At 41.2% G+C, this 18090-nt stretch overlaps 1 protein-coding gene across 3 annotated transcripts in view; it reads right to left on the bottom strand.

Moving 5' to 3' along the window:
* The window catches only part of TMEM116 (transmembrane protein 116), a 78005-nt gene that overhangs the window by 13562 nt on the left and 46353 nt on the right, over nt 1–18090 (bottom strand). For all 3 annotated transcript variants that reach the window (XM_063454231.1, XM_063454233.1, XM_063454234.1), the window contains 4 exons: nt 14966–15015; nt 2942–3025; nt 2280–2415; nt 474–594 (listed from right to left, as the gene is read on the bottom strand). In XM_063454231.1, the coding sequence (XP_063310301.1) occupies nt 474–594; nt 2280–2415; nt 2942–3025; nt 14966–15015 (391 nt within the window). The remainder of the gene's footprint in view (nt 1–473; nt 595–2279; nt 2416–2941; nt 3026–14965; nt 15016–18090) is intronic.

The raw sequence follows: 18090 nt of genomic DNA, 5'->3' as shown, positions 1-18090 counted from the left end.
TTTGTGGGATATTCCATAGACCCCGCTTTTGTCACTTTCGGGGTCTTTGCATGCGACACCTAAACTGCATGCAAAGACCCCGAAAGTGACCGTTGTTTTTTAAGTCAGTGAATGTGACAGTCGGCTTGTATTAAACTAACAATTCCAAGATGTTGAGAGGTGCCGATTATGGAAAAGGTTAGGTGAATCACTGGGCAGCCGGCCTGGTACGATGTTTGTTTTTGAATGACACACAATACATTACTAAAGCAGTGAAAAAGGACAGCTAACCATATTAAAGAATATCCAAACTGGGTCATCTAAAGAAAGCTACGACTGCACAGAATCCATAGATTTTCCGGTCAGAGGTAGAAGACATGAGACTAAGGAATACGCAAAACACTAACCCATATGGGTGAGAAAATCAAAATAACTTGCTTCATATTTGGTTTTTACTCTGATTTTATGTATGTTTTTCATATAATGATACTGACCTGCCACAGAACTGAAGAAGAATATGGCCAAGTACAACAGAAGGCTCATCTTCATCACATTAATGGCCGTCCAGCCCTTATCATTTGTGTAATACCCCCTTAGTGCAACACACACATATACCTAGAAATATAGAACAAGAAACAATCAATGAATAGTGCATTACTGGTTATCAAAACCCTGACTCAAAAAGGAAGTATTAAATAACTTACTCCAGCATTCTGACATCCCCATCTAGGCTCCTCTGAGAGGAATTTGGAGTAAAACCAAGGAATGATAGGCAGGGTACTGCCCAAGGCACAATGCTGCAGCAGAGGCTACAGAGAATGCCATACCTTTGAGTGCCGAATAATAAATAGAGGAAACCCATCATAGAAAAAAGTCTACATTTCATGGTAGATTATTTTGATGATACCCCTTCTTTAAATCCGCTTACAGTTACAGAATTTGCTTCTCGTGCATGCATTACTTACAGGACAATTGATATCAAATTATTAAGGAGAATATTAATATATGTTTTAAATCATATGGGAACTTTCTTTCTTTTTACTTCACAGATACATAGATACAAATACTGAAACACAGACACACAGAAACACACACTAGCACACATGCAGATACACATGCACACATACAATGTCACACATGATTAGGGCTGGACTGGGGATACAAAGCAGCCCTGGAAAAAAATCTATGCCAGCCTCGCAGCACGGCGTGGGGAAAAAAAAAGTGAGTAAAAACACTATTTTTAAACACACACAGACACAAACATACACCATGACAGACACAGACACACACATATACCACGACAGATGACAGACACACACACACCCCATGACAGACACACACACACCCCATGACAGACACACACACCCCATGACAGACACACACACACACACACCATGACAGACCCATACATGTCTTGACAGACACACATATGTCTTGACAGACACACACACCTTGACAGACACACACATCTTGACAGACACACACACCATGACAGACACACACACACACACCATGACAGACACGCACACCTTGACAGACACACACACACCTTGACAGACACACACACACATCTTGTCAGACACACACACACCATGACAGACACACACACCATGACAGACACACACATGTCTTGCCAGACACACACGTCTTGACAGACACACACATGTCTTGACAGACACACACACCATGACAGACACACACACACCTTGACAGACACAGAAACACCTTGACAGACACACACATTTCATGACAGACACACACATACCATGACACACACACACACATGTTGACAGACACACACCTTTAAAAGACACATACACCATGACACAGACAGACACACACACACCATGACACAGACACACACCATGACACCCGAAACCCTGCACATGATGGTACAAAGACACACAGATACGCACAATGATACACATCCAGATAGAGAGACACACCAATACACACATGCAGATACACAAACAGACACACACACACAAACACACACACACAAGAACACACTTTCAGATGCACAGACACATTGACACACATGCAGATATACAGACACACAAACTGGTTCAGATTCTCACTACCTCCCAGTACTGGCTCCCGAAATTAGGCGGGCTTAGTCGTGTTGGTAAACTGCTGAAACTCAGAACTGGGCCCCTGAGGACACATGTTCAGCCTTTCCACCAGCAGCGGTGGTAGTTCCACCACTGGACTGTGCTCCTTAAAGCACATGCATCTTCAAATCTCAAAACCCACAGCTAACCCATTTGCTGACATAAAGAGCCCAGTGTCACAATACATACCAGCATGGAAGTAGCAGTGAGGAAGAACACACACAGGAAGACAGAGGTGCTGTAAAGGTGGATGATTTTGCAGGTACCATTGGTATAGGCCTGTGGATCTAATGTGACAAGTGATCCAGCATTTACCACCAAGCAGCTGAAGATAATAAGAAAATATGGCCATCAGAGAATAAAAATATACTGGAGTATATGCTAATACATTAATAAAGCTTTGATTACTTATACAAGTGTGCATATTTTCAATGGCTCATAGGAAACTCATATGTAGAGTTTTATGACTTCATACTTCATATGGTCCTGCTCCGTCACCTATCCCCTAATCTTAGGTTCCCCCTCTGATATGTACCTCCCTGGGAAGTGAGCCTTGAGTCACGTTGGTCTGGTCAATTCAGTGAGAGATATTTGTGTGTATATCCGGTGTACACATGTCCCTCCCCATTTCCATGAATCCATGTGTCAATAGGATGCTACAGGTCTTAGGTTAATGCTTAGAGAGTTGTTGTTTTCTTGGTGGTTCACCAATGATACACACACATCACATTGAGGGACCATCAAGGAAACAACAGTGTGAATCCTAGTGTATGCGCCCCTAAAGTGTGGGGCCTGGATATGGGTCCAGCTCTATCTGCCTGCCTCAGAAACAGGGCTATGCAGTTAATTACCTGTGGGGATGTGTTGAATTTCCATAACATTCCATTTTATTCCCAAAGTAAAGGGTAGGGACAGTGAGTACGGCAGGCACAACACTGGAAAACAAAAAACATTATATCTTATAATTAAACTTTATTAACATATCTAAACTGTTTTTATACAGAGCTCTTATCTTGATCCCACATAATTAATTGTTGGCATTATTACAGAGAAAGAGATAAATAACCAGTCAGAAAATCCCAAGAATCAGATTGTTCCCTCAAAAAAGTAACTCTTCATAAAATTTCCAGGGAAAGTAGTTTGGGAATGAAATATATCCACATTATTTTTTATTTTTTTAATAGTTATGGCATACCAAAACAATTGTAGAGCCCAGTATGGATGGGAAAAGTATGTATAAGAAAACAGCATGGTCTACAAGTAGTAGGTGTGTGGCAGACCAACACACAATAGCTGACTTGCTATTTTCCCACCTCTACTGTGCTCTACCCCATTATGTTGTGCCATAATTAAAAAAAAATAAGGATATGTAATTTATACACCGAGCAGGCCACAACAATAAAACCACCTGCCTAATATCATGTAGGACTCATTCTGGCTGCTAAAACAGCTCTGATGTGTTGAGGCATGACCTCCACAACTTGTTCTGAACATGACCTGTCGTTTCTGGCACCAAGAAAGCACATGGCTTCACAACTTTGATTGGAATCTAGGAAGCAGCTTAAAAAGTTAGGAGCCCTTTTTGTTTAACTAATACACTTTATTTTTAATGATAAAAAAAACAATTCTTAAAGGGATTCTATAGTCACCAGAACCACTTCAGCTTAATTTAGTGATTCTGGTGTCTATAGTCTGTCCCTGAAGGCATTTCAATGTAAACACTGCCTTTCTAAAGAGATAAAGGCAATGTTTACATTGCTGCTTGGTAACATTTCTAGTGAAAGTTACTCAGATGGCTTCTTAGCCCAGGACTGCACAGTGTGCAGCACCCACATTGAGCATCTCCACGCTCTGCATGAAGGCGCTGATTGTTCCCTATAGAGATGCATTGACTCATACAAACATGTACTCACTGGTTTGACACACACTCACAGACACACAGACACACTCACTGATTGGACACACTGACAGACATACAGACCCACACACACACACACTGATACTGGCACACACACACATTATTTAATTAATTTACAAATTATTGTTAGCATCTTTTGTTTTCATTTATATCCACCCAGCCATTCTACCTTTGGGAGAGCTGGCGTAGATGCTTTCTCTGCTGTCCAGTACAGCAGATGTGATCCTGTCTTCAAGCTCTTCTTGCTCGGCTGCCTCGTACGCTGTGTAGTGATGCCGGGGCCAGAGTGACATCGCAGCTCGGCTTTCAGCATCACAGCAGGGTACGAGAGGAAACAGAACAAGAAGAGCAGAAAGTTCCCTTGATGCCCAGCTTCATTCTCACTCAGGTAGCCGCCTCCATTCTCCCTCAGTCGGTCGCTGCAGGGGTGCTGATTCTGCAGCCACTGAATTGGCTACCAAACACCCAGGCACCAAGACAAAATTCCTAGTCACCATGGAGACTTGGGATTTGTCATGCCCTGTATTAGCAGCAGATCTCAAAGTTGCGAGGTGGAGTCTCCATTCATTGGATTTGTTGTTCCAGGACATTCCACGGATGCTCAATTGAGATCTGGGGAAATTGGAGTCCAAGGCAACACCTTGAACTTTAATTCGTGTTCCTCATGCCATTTCTGAACAATTCTTGCGGTGTAGAAAGGTGCAGTATCCTGCTGAAAGAGGTCGCTGCCATCAGGAAACACGGTTGCCATGAAGTGGTGTATGTGATCTGCTATAATTTCTAGCTAGGTGGTATGTGTCCATGTAACATCCACATAAATGCCAATACTCATGTTTTCCAAGCAGAACATTGCCCAGAGAGTATGACAGTTCCTCTGCCGACCTGCTTCTTCCCAGGTCAGACCAGGCAACCTTCTTCCCTTGCTCCATAATCGAGTTCTGATGTTCATCTCCCCATTGAAGGCACTTTTGGCTCTGCACAGAGGTCATCATGGGCACTCTAAATGGTCTGCTGCTACGCAGCTCCATACACAGCAAACTGTTTTGTACTGTGTGTCTGTGTGTCTACCATGGCCAGCAGTAAGTTGTTCAGTGCCCATGATCAAGATTTGTTGTTTTGGAGATGCTCTGACCCAGTTATCTAGTCATCTTATCTTGCAATAATAATAATAATGACTATTTGGCCCTTGTCAAATTCACTCAGATCCTTTCGCTTGCCCATTTCCTTGCTACCAACACATGAAATTCAAGAACTGATTGTTCACTTGCTGCCTAATATATACTGCCTCTTTCTAGGTGCCATTGTAATAATATAATCAATGTTACTCACTTAACCTGTTAGTGATTTTAATGTTGTGGCTGATCAGTGTACATTTATATATGTTATACGAAGAAAATGAAAAGAATTAACCTAGGGCCAAAATTTAGATATCACAAGGTAGAAGGCACAAAAAAGGGGGGTAACCCCTAAGTGGTGAATATCATAGAGAATAAACAAAAAAAGAAAAAAATGCCATTCTACCTGTGTATGATTTACTGAGAAGATTATAGGCTTAAAAAGTAACTTTTAATAAATAAATCTAAAATATATTAAAGAAAAACTCCCCTCTGATGAGCTTCACTGGCGAAACGTGCACGTCAGGGGCTCTGGACACATACTGACACATTATTGGTGTCGGCACCTAACTCTCTGCTTATCAATTGCTAAATTACCGACATCAAGTTCTTTCATGTCCAGCATCTCAGGAGTGCATATTGGAGACTCTTAACACTAATTTTATGTACTCTGTACATACTTTATTTCTCTTTCTTTTTCCTTTATTATGTTTATGGGGGGAGATTGATAAGACCAGGCATTTTATTAAGGGGTGCCCTCGAAGGCACAAGACTCAGGAATCTTTATTCTATACGCCTTCCTCTGTCACTGTCTGTATATTTTCTACTACCTAGGCAACCTGTTCAAAACTGTTTGTAAACCCTCTCTTTATACTTTGACCTATTATTTAGATGCAGCTAGCACTTAGGCAACTTGTGTGACTTTTAACCGGTTAACTGCTGCCTGTCAGCAGTCCTTCACAGGTGAGCTACTACTTTGTGCTCTACCGTGGTCAAGCATAAGATAACATAATTCAGTAGAGGCAGCCGTTGTTACAAATAGAATATATTGTTAGGTATCTTGCAGAAAAAACTGAGTCAGGTCAGCAACCCCTTATTTTTCACTTTACTGCTTCACAGAAACCTTTATTTATTATCAATACGCTGCTATGATCTAGGCAGCTTTTGTGATATTTAACAGCCTAATTGCCGTCTGTCAGAAATCTGACTTAGCTGAACCATTATCTTTGATCTTTCTGAGGTTAAAGGGACACTATAGTCACCTGAACAACTTTAGCTTAATGAAGCAGTTTTGGTGTATAGAACATGCCCCTGCAGCCTCACTGCTCAATCATCTGCCATTTAGGAGTTAAATTCCTTTGTTTATGAACCCTAGTCACACCTCCCTGCATGTGACTTGCACAGCCTTCCATAAACACTTCCTGTAAAGAGAGCCCTATTTAGGCTTTCTTTATTGCAAGTTCTGTTTAATTAAGATTTTCTTATTCCCTGCTATGTTAATAGCTTGCTAGACCCTACAAGAGCCTCCTGTATGTGATTAAAGTTCAATTTAGAGATTGAGATACAATTATTTAAGGTAAATTACATCTGTTTGAAAGTAAAACCAGTTTTTTTTTTTCATGCAGGCTCTGTCAATCATAGCCAGGGGAGGTGTGGCTAGGGCTGCATAAACAGAAACAAAGTGATTTAACTCCTAAATGACAGTGAATTGAGCAGTGAAATTGCAGGGGAATGATCTATACACTAAAACTGCTTTATTTAGCTAAAGTAATTTAGGTGACTATAGTGTTCCTTTAAGTACCATAGAACATTAACAATTATTGTATGTGGAGTTAACCCATGTCGTTAGTTGTACTATCATGTAGGGATTTACTTATCCATAAATCTTTTGACTATTGACAGCACTGGTTTAGCAGTCATCTTATCTCCCCCCTCTTGTTACAGCTATTAGTGATATTTAATACAGTATCACTTCTATTACTTGGGAATACCCTGATGTTATATTGTAGTAAAACAGTATTGCTTCAGCATTAGTGTTATGTATACACTTTTACAGCTTGTATAAGTAGTCACAGAGTTTTACTCGCTCTATAGTCTCCACTCACTCCTGCTGTTCATATTATTGTTTTTCTTTAATATATTTTAGATTTCTTTATTCTATGATACATTTATATATGGATCGTTAGTATTCCAGGTCTTGATTTTATAAATAACTAGACATACTGGTATGTCAAAGTAGAGACATCTGCCCATGGACTTTTATCTAGAATTTGTAGTCAGTGATCTTAACATCTAGATATAATTCAATCCACACACTTCCATGTTTGCTAGTGTTCTATTAATGTTAAAGCGGACTGTGAGTTATCTTTAGAGTGTTTATTATATGATCTCTCCCTATAATAAATACTTTGATATTTTGAACCTGTGTGGTGCTCATGAATCACTAAAACAGACGTTCAGTCACAGTCTCAGACATAAACCGCATGAATTGATATTTTATGAGAGAGTATGTCTTACAAGGAACAAACTTCACGTGGAGGATTGCTTCAGTAGGAAAGATCGCCAAGGGTAGATATTGGCTGTGCAACTGCAAACATGTTTTACTAGATAACGTCACTTGGCCCTTTCTCAGGCGGCTTATCTAAACAGTAACACACCCAAACAATAGCTCCACGACAATCACCACTTAGCTAAAATGCTCTCAATAAGAGCTAGAACTGCATTTATTAGACAGATGGAAAATTGTCTACTATCCCAGGATTGATACAATATGTCTTATATAACCTGGTGAAGTTGATACATTGTCCATCAGAAAATCTTTGCCTTACACCATCCCATCCCTCCATTAGTAAGATCCAAACTGGACTCTTTAAAACAATATAGTTTAGGCCCTATCATTCTATTATTTCTCACTGCCTTCATAGAAACCTTAGGTCGATTAAATTATTTCTCATTTGTAGTGATTACTTGAGTCACATATATGAGAGTTGTTAGGTGACAAAAAGACCAGGGGTACATTTTATGTCCCTCCCACCTTATGTCTAACACTAAACCCTAACACATACTGGGTTATTCATTAAACATCAGGTTTAGAGATGTCCCGAATAGTTTGCAGGTGAATAGTTCCTGGCGAACATAGCTTGTTCGCGTTCGCCACGGATGGCGAACATATGCGATGTTCGGTCCGCCCCCTATTCGTCATCATTGAGTAAACTTTGACCCTGTACATCACAGTCAGCAGACACATTCCAGCCAATCAGCAGCAGACCCTCCCTCCCAGACCCTCCCACCTCCTGGACAGCATACATTTTAGATTCATTCGGAAGCTGCATTCTTTTTTTTTTAGACAGAAGTGTGTTATATTTGAGCATGCTAGGCTGAACGTGCGTATATCATGGCTAGTTGCACTGAGGGTATGAGTATATAGCAGTACATTGTTGTGAAAGATGGCTGTCATGTTTAGGGTGTAGCTTGCACGTTATCAACTGTGTTTTTATATCAGCAGCTCCACCACTAGTTATAAATCAAGTGTGAGTCGCCCCATGAGATGAGACTAGTGAATAACATAATACATGAACAGTAAAGGTAAAGGCATGTAAGGAACTACGACAATAAACTCTTTAGGAGGTGAAATAATGACATGTTTAAACGCTTGCTACTTTACGATTAGTTAATGTGCAGATAGCAGTTCATGTGATCAAAGGCATGGTGTGGAGGATCGGCTATAGTGGGAAATGCTTGGCAGGCTGCTGTTTACTGCTTGTGCTCATCCGATCCCTTCTGGGCGCCAGGTGCAGACCCTGTTCTCTGGCTGAGTGCCGGGTTCGCGGCTTGAGGTGGTGGAAGCTTGTTTTGTCGGGTGGTCGGATCTGTCCCGGTGGTGCTTCACGTCCGTTGCGGGATTGTGGTGGCTTAAGGTGGAGGCGAGTGCTTGACGTGGGGCAGGCTCTGCATTTCTGTTTGTGCCTCCGGTCCCGTCTTCGACGCCTTTTGCGTTGGTGGATTTTAATGGGGACTGCTTCGCTTAGCTGTTGTTGGGGCTGTGGTGGAGCTTGTTGGGGCTTCCTGCTTGTTATTTGTTTCCAAAATTGATTAAAGAGTCTGTCCAGCTTAGACTCAATATCCTGCCATGCTTTGCTGGTACCAGGAGGGCACGCGGCTGCCGCCATATTGGGAGAGTCGTGGATGAGTATGTCAGCCTGGGTGGCTGTGCTCTGTGCGTCCATTAGCTCCAGACAGCCTCTCAGGGGTGGACCGGGATAACCCCCACCGGTCCGAGGTGTGGGGGGGAACGGAGCTCCTGCCGGGAAGTAGCTGCTCCTGGGCATCCCAGGATCGGGAGATCGGCCGCCTCTCCTGCCCGGTGAGCACCAGGCCACACTTGCCACGCGGAGGTAAGTAAGACTCTGTCGAGTTGCTGACCGCTATTAAGCATGTCGGGTCGGTCAGGTAGGAGCAACATTGCTAGGTCATCCCCTTCTGGGGTGAAATTCGCTTGTTGATAGTTGCTTAAAGTGAGATATTGAGGGAGCTCACACGAAGTGCGTCTTTCCTCCATGACAGCTAGGCCCCGCCCTCGGAAGCTGCATTCTTAGTGAGAGGAGGGACAGTGTAGCTGCTGCTGATTTAATAGGGAAATCGATAGCTAGGCTAGTGTATTCAGTGTCCACTACAGTCCTGAAGGACTCATCTGATCTCTGCTGTAAGGACAGCACTGCAAAAAGCCCTTTTTAGGGCTAGAACATCAGTCTACTTTTTTATTTTTTTTCATGTGTAATCTAATTGCAGTTGCCTGCCTGCCAGCATGTGTGTCAGGCTCACAGCGTATACTGTGCCCACTTGCCCAGTGCCACCACTCATATCTGGTGTCACAATAGCTTGCATTTAAAAAAAACAAAACTTTTTTGACTGTTAAATAATAGCAGTCAGTTTCCTTCACGCGTGTGCGTTTCAGGGCCTGCCAGGGCACAGTGTCACACCAGTGCAACTCATATCTGGTGTAACAGTAGTGTACATTTAAAAAAAACTAGAAATTTGACTGTGAAATAATAGCAGTCAGTTTCCTAGACACGTGTGCGTTTCAGGGTCTGCCAGGGCACAGTGTCACACCAGTGCAACTCATATCTGGTGTAACAGTAGTGTACATAAAAAAAAAAAAAAAACTAGAAATTTGACTGTGAAATAATAGCAGTCAGTTTCCTTCACACATGTGCGTTTCAGGGCCTGCCAGGGCACAGTGTCACACCAGTGCAACTCATATCTGGTGTAACAGTAGTGTACATTAAAAAAAAAACTAGAAATTTGACTGTGAAATAATAGCAGTCAGTTTCCTTCACACGTGTGCGTTTCAGGGCCTGCCAGGGCACAGTGTCACACCAGTGCAACTCATATCTGGTGTAACAGTAGTGTACATTTAAAAAAAAAAAAAAAAAAACCCACTTTTTTGACTGTGAACTAACAGCAGTCAGTTTCCTTCACACGTGTGCGTTTCAGGGCCTGCCAGGGCACAGTGTCACACCAGTGCAACTCATATCTGGTGTAACAGTAGTGTACATTAAAAAAAAAAAAAAAACTAGAAATTTGACTGTGAAATAATAGCAGTCAGTTTCCTTCACATATGTGCATTTCAGGGCCTGCCAGGGCACAGTGTCACACCAGTGCAACTCATATCTGGTGTAACAGTAGTGTACATTAAAAAAAAAAACTCGAAATTTGACTGTGAAATAATGGCAGTCAGTTTCCTTCACACGTGTGCGTTTCAGGGCCTGCCAGAGCACAGTGTCACACCAGTGCAACTCATATGTGGTGTAACAGTAGTGTACATTAAAAACAAAATAAGATTTTGACTGTAATAGATTGAATAGCAGTTAGTTGTCTGCAAGCGTGTGTGTCAGGCCTACAGCGTCTACTCTGCCAACATCTGCCAGGGCACAGTGCCACTTATATCTGTTATCACAGTAGCTTGCACGCATAGTACCACTAATCGAAAAAAAAATGACAGGCAGAGGCAGGCCACCCCGCAGGGGCCGTCGTGGTCGTGGTGCTGTGATTCCCTTTGGCCCTAGAATAATGCCCAGTGTTCAGAGGCCACGTACCCTGAACTCGAAAAGTTCTGAGGACATAGATGACTGGCTAACACAGGACACCCAATCTTCTACAGCTTCCGCTCGGAACCTTGACGCACCATCCTCCTCCAGGTTAGCTTCGGGCACCTCTCAAGTTACCACTCGCCCGCCTGCCGCCACCACCAACACTAGCACCACAGCCGCTTCACTTGATCTGTCAGAGGAGTTATTTACACATCAGTTGGAAGAAATGAGTGATGAACAACCATTATTGCCAGAGGATGTAGATAACAGGGATATGTCTCAGTCAGGCAGCATTACACACATGGACGTATGGTGTGATGATGATGTTGTACCCGCTGCTGCTTCCTTTGCTGAGTTGTCAGATACAAGTGAAGCGGTTGATGATGACGATGCGTCCGTGGATGTCACGTGGGTGCCCGCTAGAAGAGAAGAAGAACAGGGGGAAAGTTCAGATGGGGAGACAGAGAGGAGGAGGAGACAAGTTGGAAGCAGGGGGAGGTCGTCGCAAGGAGCTAGTGGCACAGTCAGACAGCATGCATTGGCACCCGGGGTCAGCCAGACAGAACGCCAATCAACGCATGCTGTTGCCACCACCAGAATGGCGTCATTGCAGAGCTCAGCAGTGTGGCATTTTTTTTGTGTGTCTGCCTCTGACAACAGCGATGCCATTTGCAACCTGTGCCAAAGGAAACTGAGTCGTGGGAAGTCCAACACCCACCTAGGTACAACTGCTTTGCGAAGGCACATGATCGCACATCACAAACACCTATGGGATCAACACATGAGTACAAGCAGCGCACAAACTCAAAGCTGCCATCCTCCTCCTGGTCCAGCATCTTCAGCCACATCAACCACTGCTGTCCTCCTTGCCCCCTCTCAACCATCCGCCACTCCGTCTCTCGCCTTGAGCAGTTCCTGCTCATCTGCCCACAGTCAGGTGTCTGTCAAGGACATGTTTGAGCGTAAGAAGCCAATGTCACAAAGTCACCCCCTTGCCCGGCATCTGACAGCTGGCTTGTCTGAACTCTTAGCCAGCCAGCTTTTACCACACAAGCTGGTGGAGTCTGAGGCGTTCCAAAAATTTGTAGCTATTGGGACACCGCAGTGGAAGGTACCCGGCCGAAATTTCTTTGCACAAAAGGCAATCCCCAACCTGTACTCGATTGTGCAAAAGGAAGTAATGGCATGTCTGGCACACAGTGTTGGGGCAAGGGTCCATCTGACCACTGATACCTGGTCTGCAAAGCATGGTCAGGGCAGGTATATCACCTACACTGCGCATTGGGTAAACCTGCTGACGGCTGCCACGCATGTAATGCGTGGCTCTGCAGAGGAGTTGGTGACACCGCCACGCATAAACTGCAGTTCTCTTGTCTGCTGCCTTTTCAAACCCTCCCTTTCTAGCCCCATCCAGACTTTATGTGGCTCTCCAATCACAGACTTCACAGACCCAAAGCAGTTTAATGAGAAGTCTTTGAAAGGCAGGAGCTCTGGGCTATCTGATAGACACACAAGAGGTTGTACCAATGTTAATTAATAAAAGTGCCAATTTTTTATTGAAAACTAACATTTTTGTAAAATTTTTGTAAAAAAAGACATGCTCTTCACACATAAGGAGTTTCAGCAAGCTAAAGTGCTTTAGGGTTCCAAAGTGTCCCATGGTACTCAGAAAACCATATGCTGAATTAGGATTATGTGAAACATAGTAAAAAGACAGCTCCAGTGACTGGAATGGGTTAAACTATATATACTAAGATAATGTTTATGTGTTACTACCTTATTTTCACAATGTTCAACCAGCTATCAAGCTGACTAAACATTATAGGAAACAAATGATTCACCAGGACTAGTGATTAAAAGATTGGAATTCTTATGATGATAAGCAAAGGTTTTGTCTATCATGGGCATTGTCTAACCCTTGGCATTTTAATAATAGAACACTAAATACATAATTAATGAGGTACATATCTGAAGAACAAAAGTGACAGTTTCCCTTTGAAATATTTTTCACTGCAACAAGCTATTCTGAGATATATTATTATATTATTAGTGTAATATTACTATTATTTATAAAGTGCCAACAAGTGCAATGGGTGGACTACAGACACATATTTGTAACCAGACAAGTTTGACGCACAGGAACAGAGGGATTAAGGGCCCTGCTCAATGAGTTTACTAGAGTGAGTGGGGTATAGTGACACAAAAGGTAAGGGTAGGGTAGAAAGGTAGGTTGCTAGGATAGTGTTCATTGAGGGCTTAGTGTTTTGATGACAGTTTCAGGAGAGGAATCAGGGCGCGGGGAGGGAAAGCTGTTCACAGTTTAATTGATATGTTTTCCTATAGAAGAAAGTTTTCAAAGATTTTTTTGAAGGAGTGGAGATTGTGTGAAAGTGTAACAGAGAGGAAGTGCGTTCCACAGGAACGGTGTAGCCCTAGAGAAGTCTTTAAGGTGAGCATCAGAGGTAGGTGTATGAACAGAGGTTAGAAGTAGGTCTCCGGCAGAGCGTAGTATTAGTGAGGATAAGTAGGTGGGAGTAGCATTGTGTAGAGAATTGTAAGCAAGTATCAGGATTGAGCCCTATATCTTACGGGAAGCTAATCGAGGGACTGACAGAGGGGTGAGGAGTGGGAGGTGCGGGCGGAAAGAAAGATGAGCCTTGCTGCCGCATTCATTATAGACTGTAACTGAGCAAGTTGGGAACACGTAAGATCACTGAGAAGCTGATTACAGTAGTCATGGCAAGAGAAGACAGCAGCATGGACAAGCACCTTTGCCGTATCAGGTGTTAAATAGGGTTGGATGTGCGTAATGTTTTTGAGATGGAAGCGGCAGGATTTGGTGATTGATAAGATATGAGGGGTGAAGTAGAGGTCAGAGTCAAAGAGAACACCTGGGCAGCGAGCCTTAGAGGTAGAGCGGATGGTCGCACCATATACTTGGAGGGACACAGACAAGGGAGTAGCAACATTTGAGGTAGGGAAGACCAGAAGTTCTGTTTTGGACAAGTTCAGTTTAAAGAAATGAGCAGCCATCCAGTTGGAAATAGCAGAGAGGCATTCAGAGACACGAGTCAAGAGGGGCGGTGATAAATCAGGGGAGGACAGATACATTTGCGTGTCATCTGAATAGAAATAATACTGGAAGCCTAAGGAGCTGATGAGTTTACCAAGGAAGGCAGTGTAGATTGAGAACAATAGGGGACCAAGGTGAGGCCCTTGGGGAACATCAACAGAGAGGGATTGGGGAGAAGATGCAGAAAAAGAAACACTGAATGAGCACTGGGAGAGGTAGGAAGAGCACCAGGAGAGAGCAGTATCTCGTAGACCAAGATTATGGAGGTTGAGAAGAAGCTGCAGAAAGGTTGAGGAGAATTAGGATATAGTAGCCATGGGATTTAGCAGTGATATGATCATTGTATACTTTGGTCACAGCTGTTTCAACAGAGTCATGAGCACAGAATCCAGATTGAAACGGGTCAAGCAGAGAGTTAGATTCGAGGAAGTCTGTCAAACTTGCATATTTGCGGGAACCTATTAGACTGTTGATGGTGACTGCGCCATATTGAACATTTTGATTTAGTCCAGTTTTGCTTTGATTACACATTTTCTCCAGATCAAATTATAACTCAATATGCATACATCTATTGGTAACTTATTTGTAAACTCAGTTTTATCACATATTTTTACATGGCACTAACAATTTCCCATTATTTCAAACTTCTCAGGACAAGAATTTAAAATGAAACATTTTACCTTGACAATATGATCGCTGCTCTCCCAATGTTGCGTTCCGTGCTTGTTATCTACATTATAGACAGAAATTGAAATTAATGAACAGAAAAACATTTAGTACAGGTTACTGTAAGGGCATGGCAGTAAAAGCATGTGCAGACAGAGGCGACATACAGGGATTAATTTGGTAAATAAGGAATTTTGGAGAATCAAACAATGGAAACTGTAGGCTAAAAAAGAACATTTTAAAAATCATCTTCTTAGCTATATTTATTTTGCCTAAAGTATAGAAATTCTGGTGTAATGAATAAACCACGAGTGTTAAAGAAACATTCCATTAAAAATAAGAAATGGCAATTTAGTATATATACCCCAAATAAAATTTGCATTTAATGTGTTTTGCATGTTTTCTTTGGGGGTATATGTAACACACAATCTTTTTGCGACTGTCCAATCAGACTTCACCATGAGCTGTATTACACAGCGCAAAACTTGCAGGAAGTTTATTAAAGTTCTTATAGTGTTTGCAGACCTCCCTTCCACCCCTTACTCCCCAAAACCCTTTAGTTCACTAATTAGATGGCTTGGGTGCACAGCATCAAGACACACCTCCAAGACCTTCTGAGTATGAGAGCAGGGAATCTTACTTCCTGGTTCTCATACTGTAACATACCATGAAGCTATGTGCGCATGCGCAGTCAGTGCTGTCATCATAGAGAATCATTGGATTCTAGTGTGATATCCAGGAAATTTATCAACATGTAAATTCTGTCCCAGGTATTGGAAAAGCTGGATCGTGGCTCTCAGGCTACTGGGTGGAAATAAGTTACTCTCAATAGTCAAGAAGTCATCTAAATAGTGAATAACTGTGGGGCATCTACATACGTTGAGCAGTAGCCAGCATAAGGTCTCAGCGAAGATATTGAAAATCCTGGGAGACGAAAGTGAGACGAGAAAAAATAGTAAGAACCCTGCCACTTAACACTTTGTAGATGCCACAAAGAAGGATAGATTGGGAGGAACTTGAAGGCATTAATGATGTCAGTCTTACTGAGCCATGCCCCCATCCCTGCAGTCAGAATTGCGTCAATGGTGTTACCAATGGTGGCATACTGAAGGGAGAATTCAAATAGGATAGGGGACAATCTGCTAAATACAAATAAAACAAAACAGCATAGCGTATAACTGTGTGGAGACTGGCACTGTTATGTATTCATAATTGGTCACTCACAAATTTGTGGAAATAAAACAGCCTTGAGTGATATATTTTTCCTTCAGTGTCCAGAATGTTGTCCCTCCTCACAGTTTCATCAATCCATAGATGTATATATCTCAAGAGAGGGAAAATATATACAAAAAATGTAGTGCACTTCCAGAGTATGAATAAAAAAGTATTTAATAACTTACATTCAAGTTTAAAACAAACAGCATGTCACCATAAAGCGTCCTACGCGTTTCGTCCTTAGCTTGGACTTCCTCAGGGACTTGGTGTCAATAAAGTGCAATAAAATACAATAGCAGCAATAAAATATATCCCTCCCACAGTCCTTTTATACATCCCCATTCAGTGTTGAAGTTCTTTCAGCTGATGTTCGATTTTCTTTTTCGCGGCATGGGGCCGGATGACGTCATCACGTACGTTGCGTGCGTTCCACTTGCGTTTCACGGGACCGGATGACGTCATCGCGTGCGTTGCGTGCGTTCCACTTTGCGTTTCACAGACCCGGAAGTGGGTCGTGATCGTTGGTCACTCGTTCTATTACACTGACTCAAAGTATATACAAGTGGGTGGACAAAACGGGGAGGGGGAAAGGGAAACAGTTAAGAGAGTTCTCTGGAAGGCACTATCTTTACAAGGCAGATGTGAAATAAAAAAACGAAGAAAACATATATTTACATTACAATCTGAGTCTGTAAATCTCTTAGTATGTAACCCATTTTCACAATTGAAGAGTGCAAATCTATATAAAGATATATGTTTTTCCTTGTTTTACATCTATGTACAATTTATATAACTCATACCCAGAAATATATATTTTTGTATACCTAAGACTATATAAAGGAATCTTTAACTAGACATCTCATACAATTACAGTGTAATATGCATTATACATATGATGTACAGATGATACTGTAGTTGGTGAAACCCATTTTCATTGCACCTTTGTCTCATTCTTCTTATAGAAAAGATATATATATATCTCTAAATCAAAAAAGGGGAATATATTAGAAAAAATGTTAGGTTGTATGAATAAAAATAAGAATAAAAATGCAAATAAAAATAAAAATAAAAAGATAAAAATAAAAATAAAATAAAATAAAAATAAAATTACAAAAATAAAATGAAAATGAAAATGCATAAAAATAAAATTAAATGTGAAAATAAAATAAAGATAAAAATAAAGATAAAAATAAAGATAAAAATAAAAATAAAAATAAAAATAAAAATAAAAATGAAAATGAATAAAAATAAAAATAAGATTAAAAATAAAAATAAAAATAAAAATGAAAATAAGAATAATAATAAAAATAAAAATAAAAATAAAAATAAAAATAAAAATAAAAAAATATAGAATATATAGAAAATGAAAAAATAAAGATGAAAATTAAGTTAAATTAGAAATGAGAATAAAATGAAAAAATGTATATACATAATAATAATTTTTAATTTTTGAATGAGAGAAAAGTGCAATGATTCCCAAACATTCCACAGAAACAGAATATGAAATAGATGGTGCATTTAGTCTTCAAAAAAACTCCATAAATCTATATCTAAATTTAGACCAAGGGGTTGGAGCAAGCATAACTAAATTACAAAAAATGGACACCATAGTAATAAAGGAAGCTGACAAAGGGGGGGCTATAGTCATCATGACCAGAGATTACTATATGAATGAGGCACATAGAATTTTGGGAGATATAGAAACTTACATTAAACTCACAGGAGATCCAACAAAAAGATTTAACACCATCTTGGGATCTTTATTGGAACAAGCATATAAAAATGATATAATTTCTAAAAACAATAAGGAATATCTCTTCAATAATTTTCCAATAATACCCATTTTTTATTTTCTTCCCAAACTACACAAGAACCCCACAACCCCCCCAGGTAGGCCAATTATCAGTGGCATTAACTCCGTATC

Source organism: Pelobates fuscus, chromosome 5 (genome assembly GCF_036172605.1).
Source record: "Pelobates fuscus isolate aPelFus1 chromosome 5, aPelFus1.pri, whole genome shotgun sequence".
Taxonomy (NCBI): Eukaryota; Metazoa; Chordata; class Amphibia; order Anura; family Pelobatidae; genus Pelobates; species Pelobates fuscus.
The sequence above is the reverse complement of the archived record's forward strand: the minus strand, read 5'-3'. Positions and strand labels throughout refer to the sequence as shown.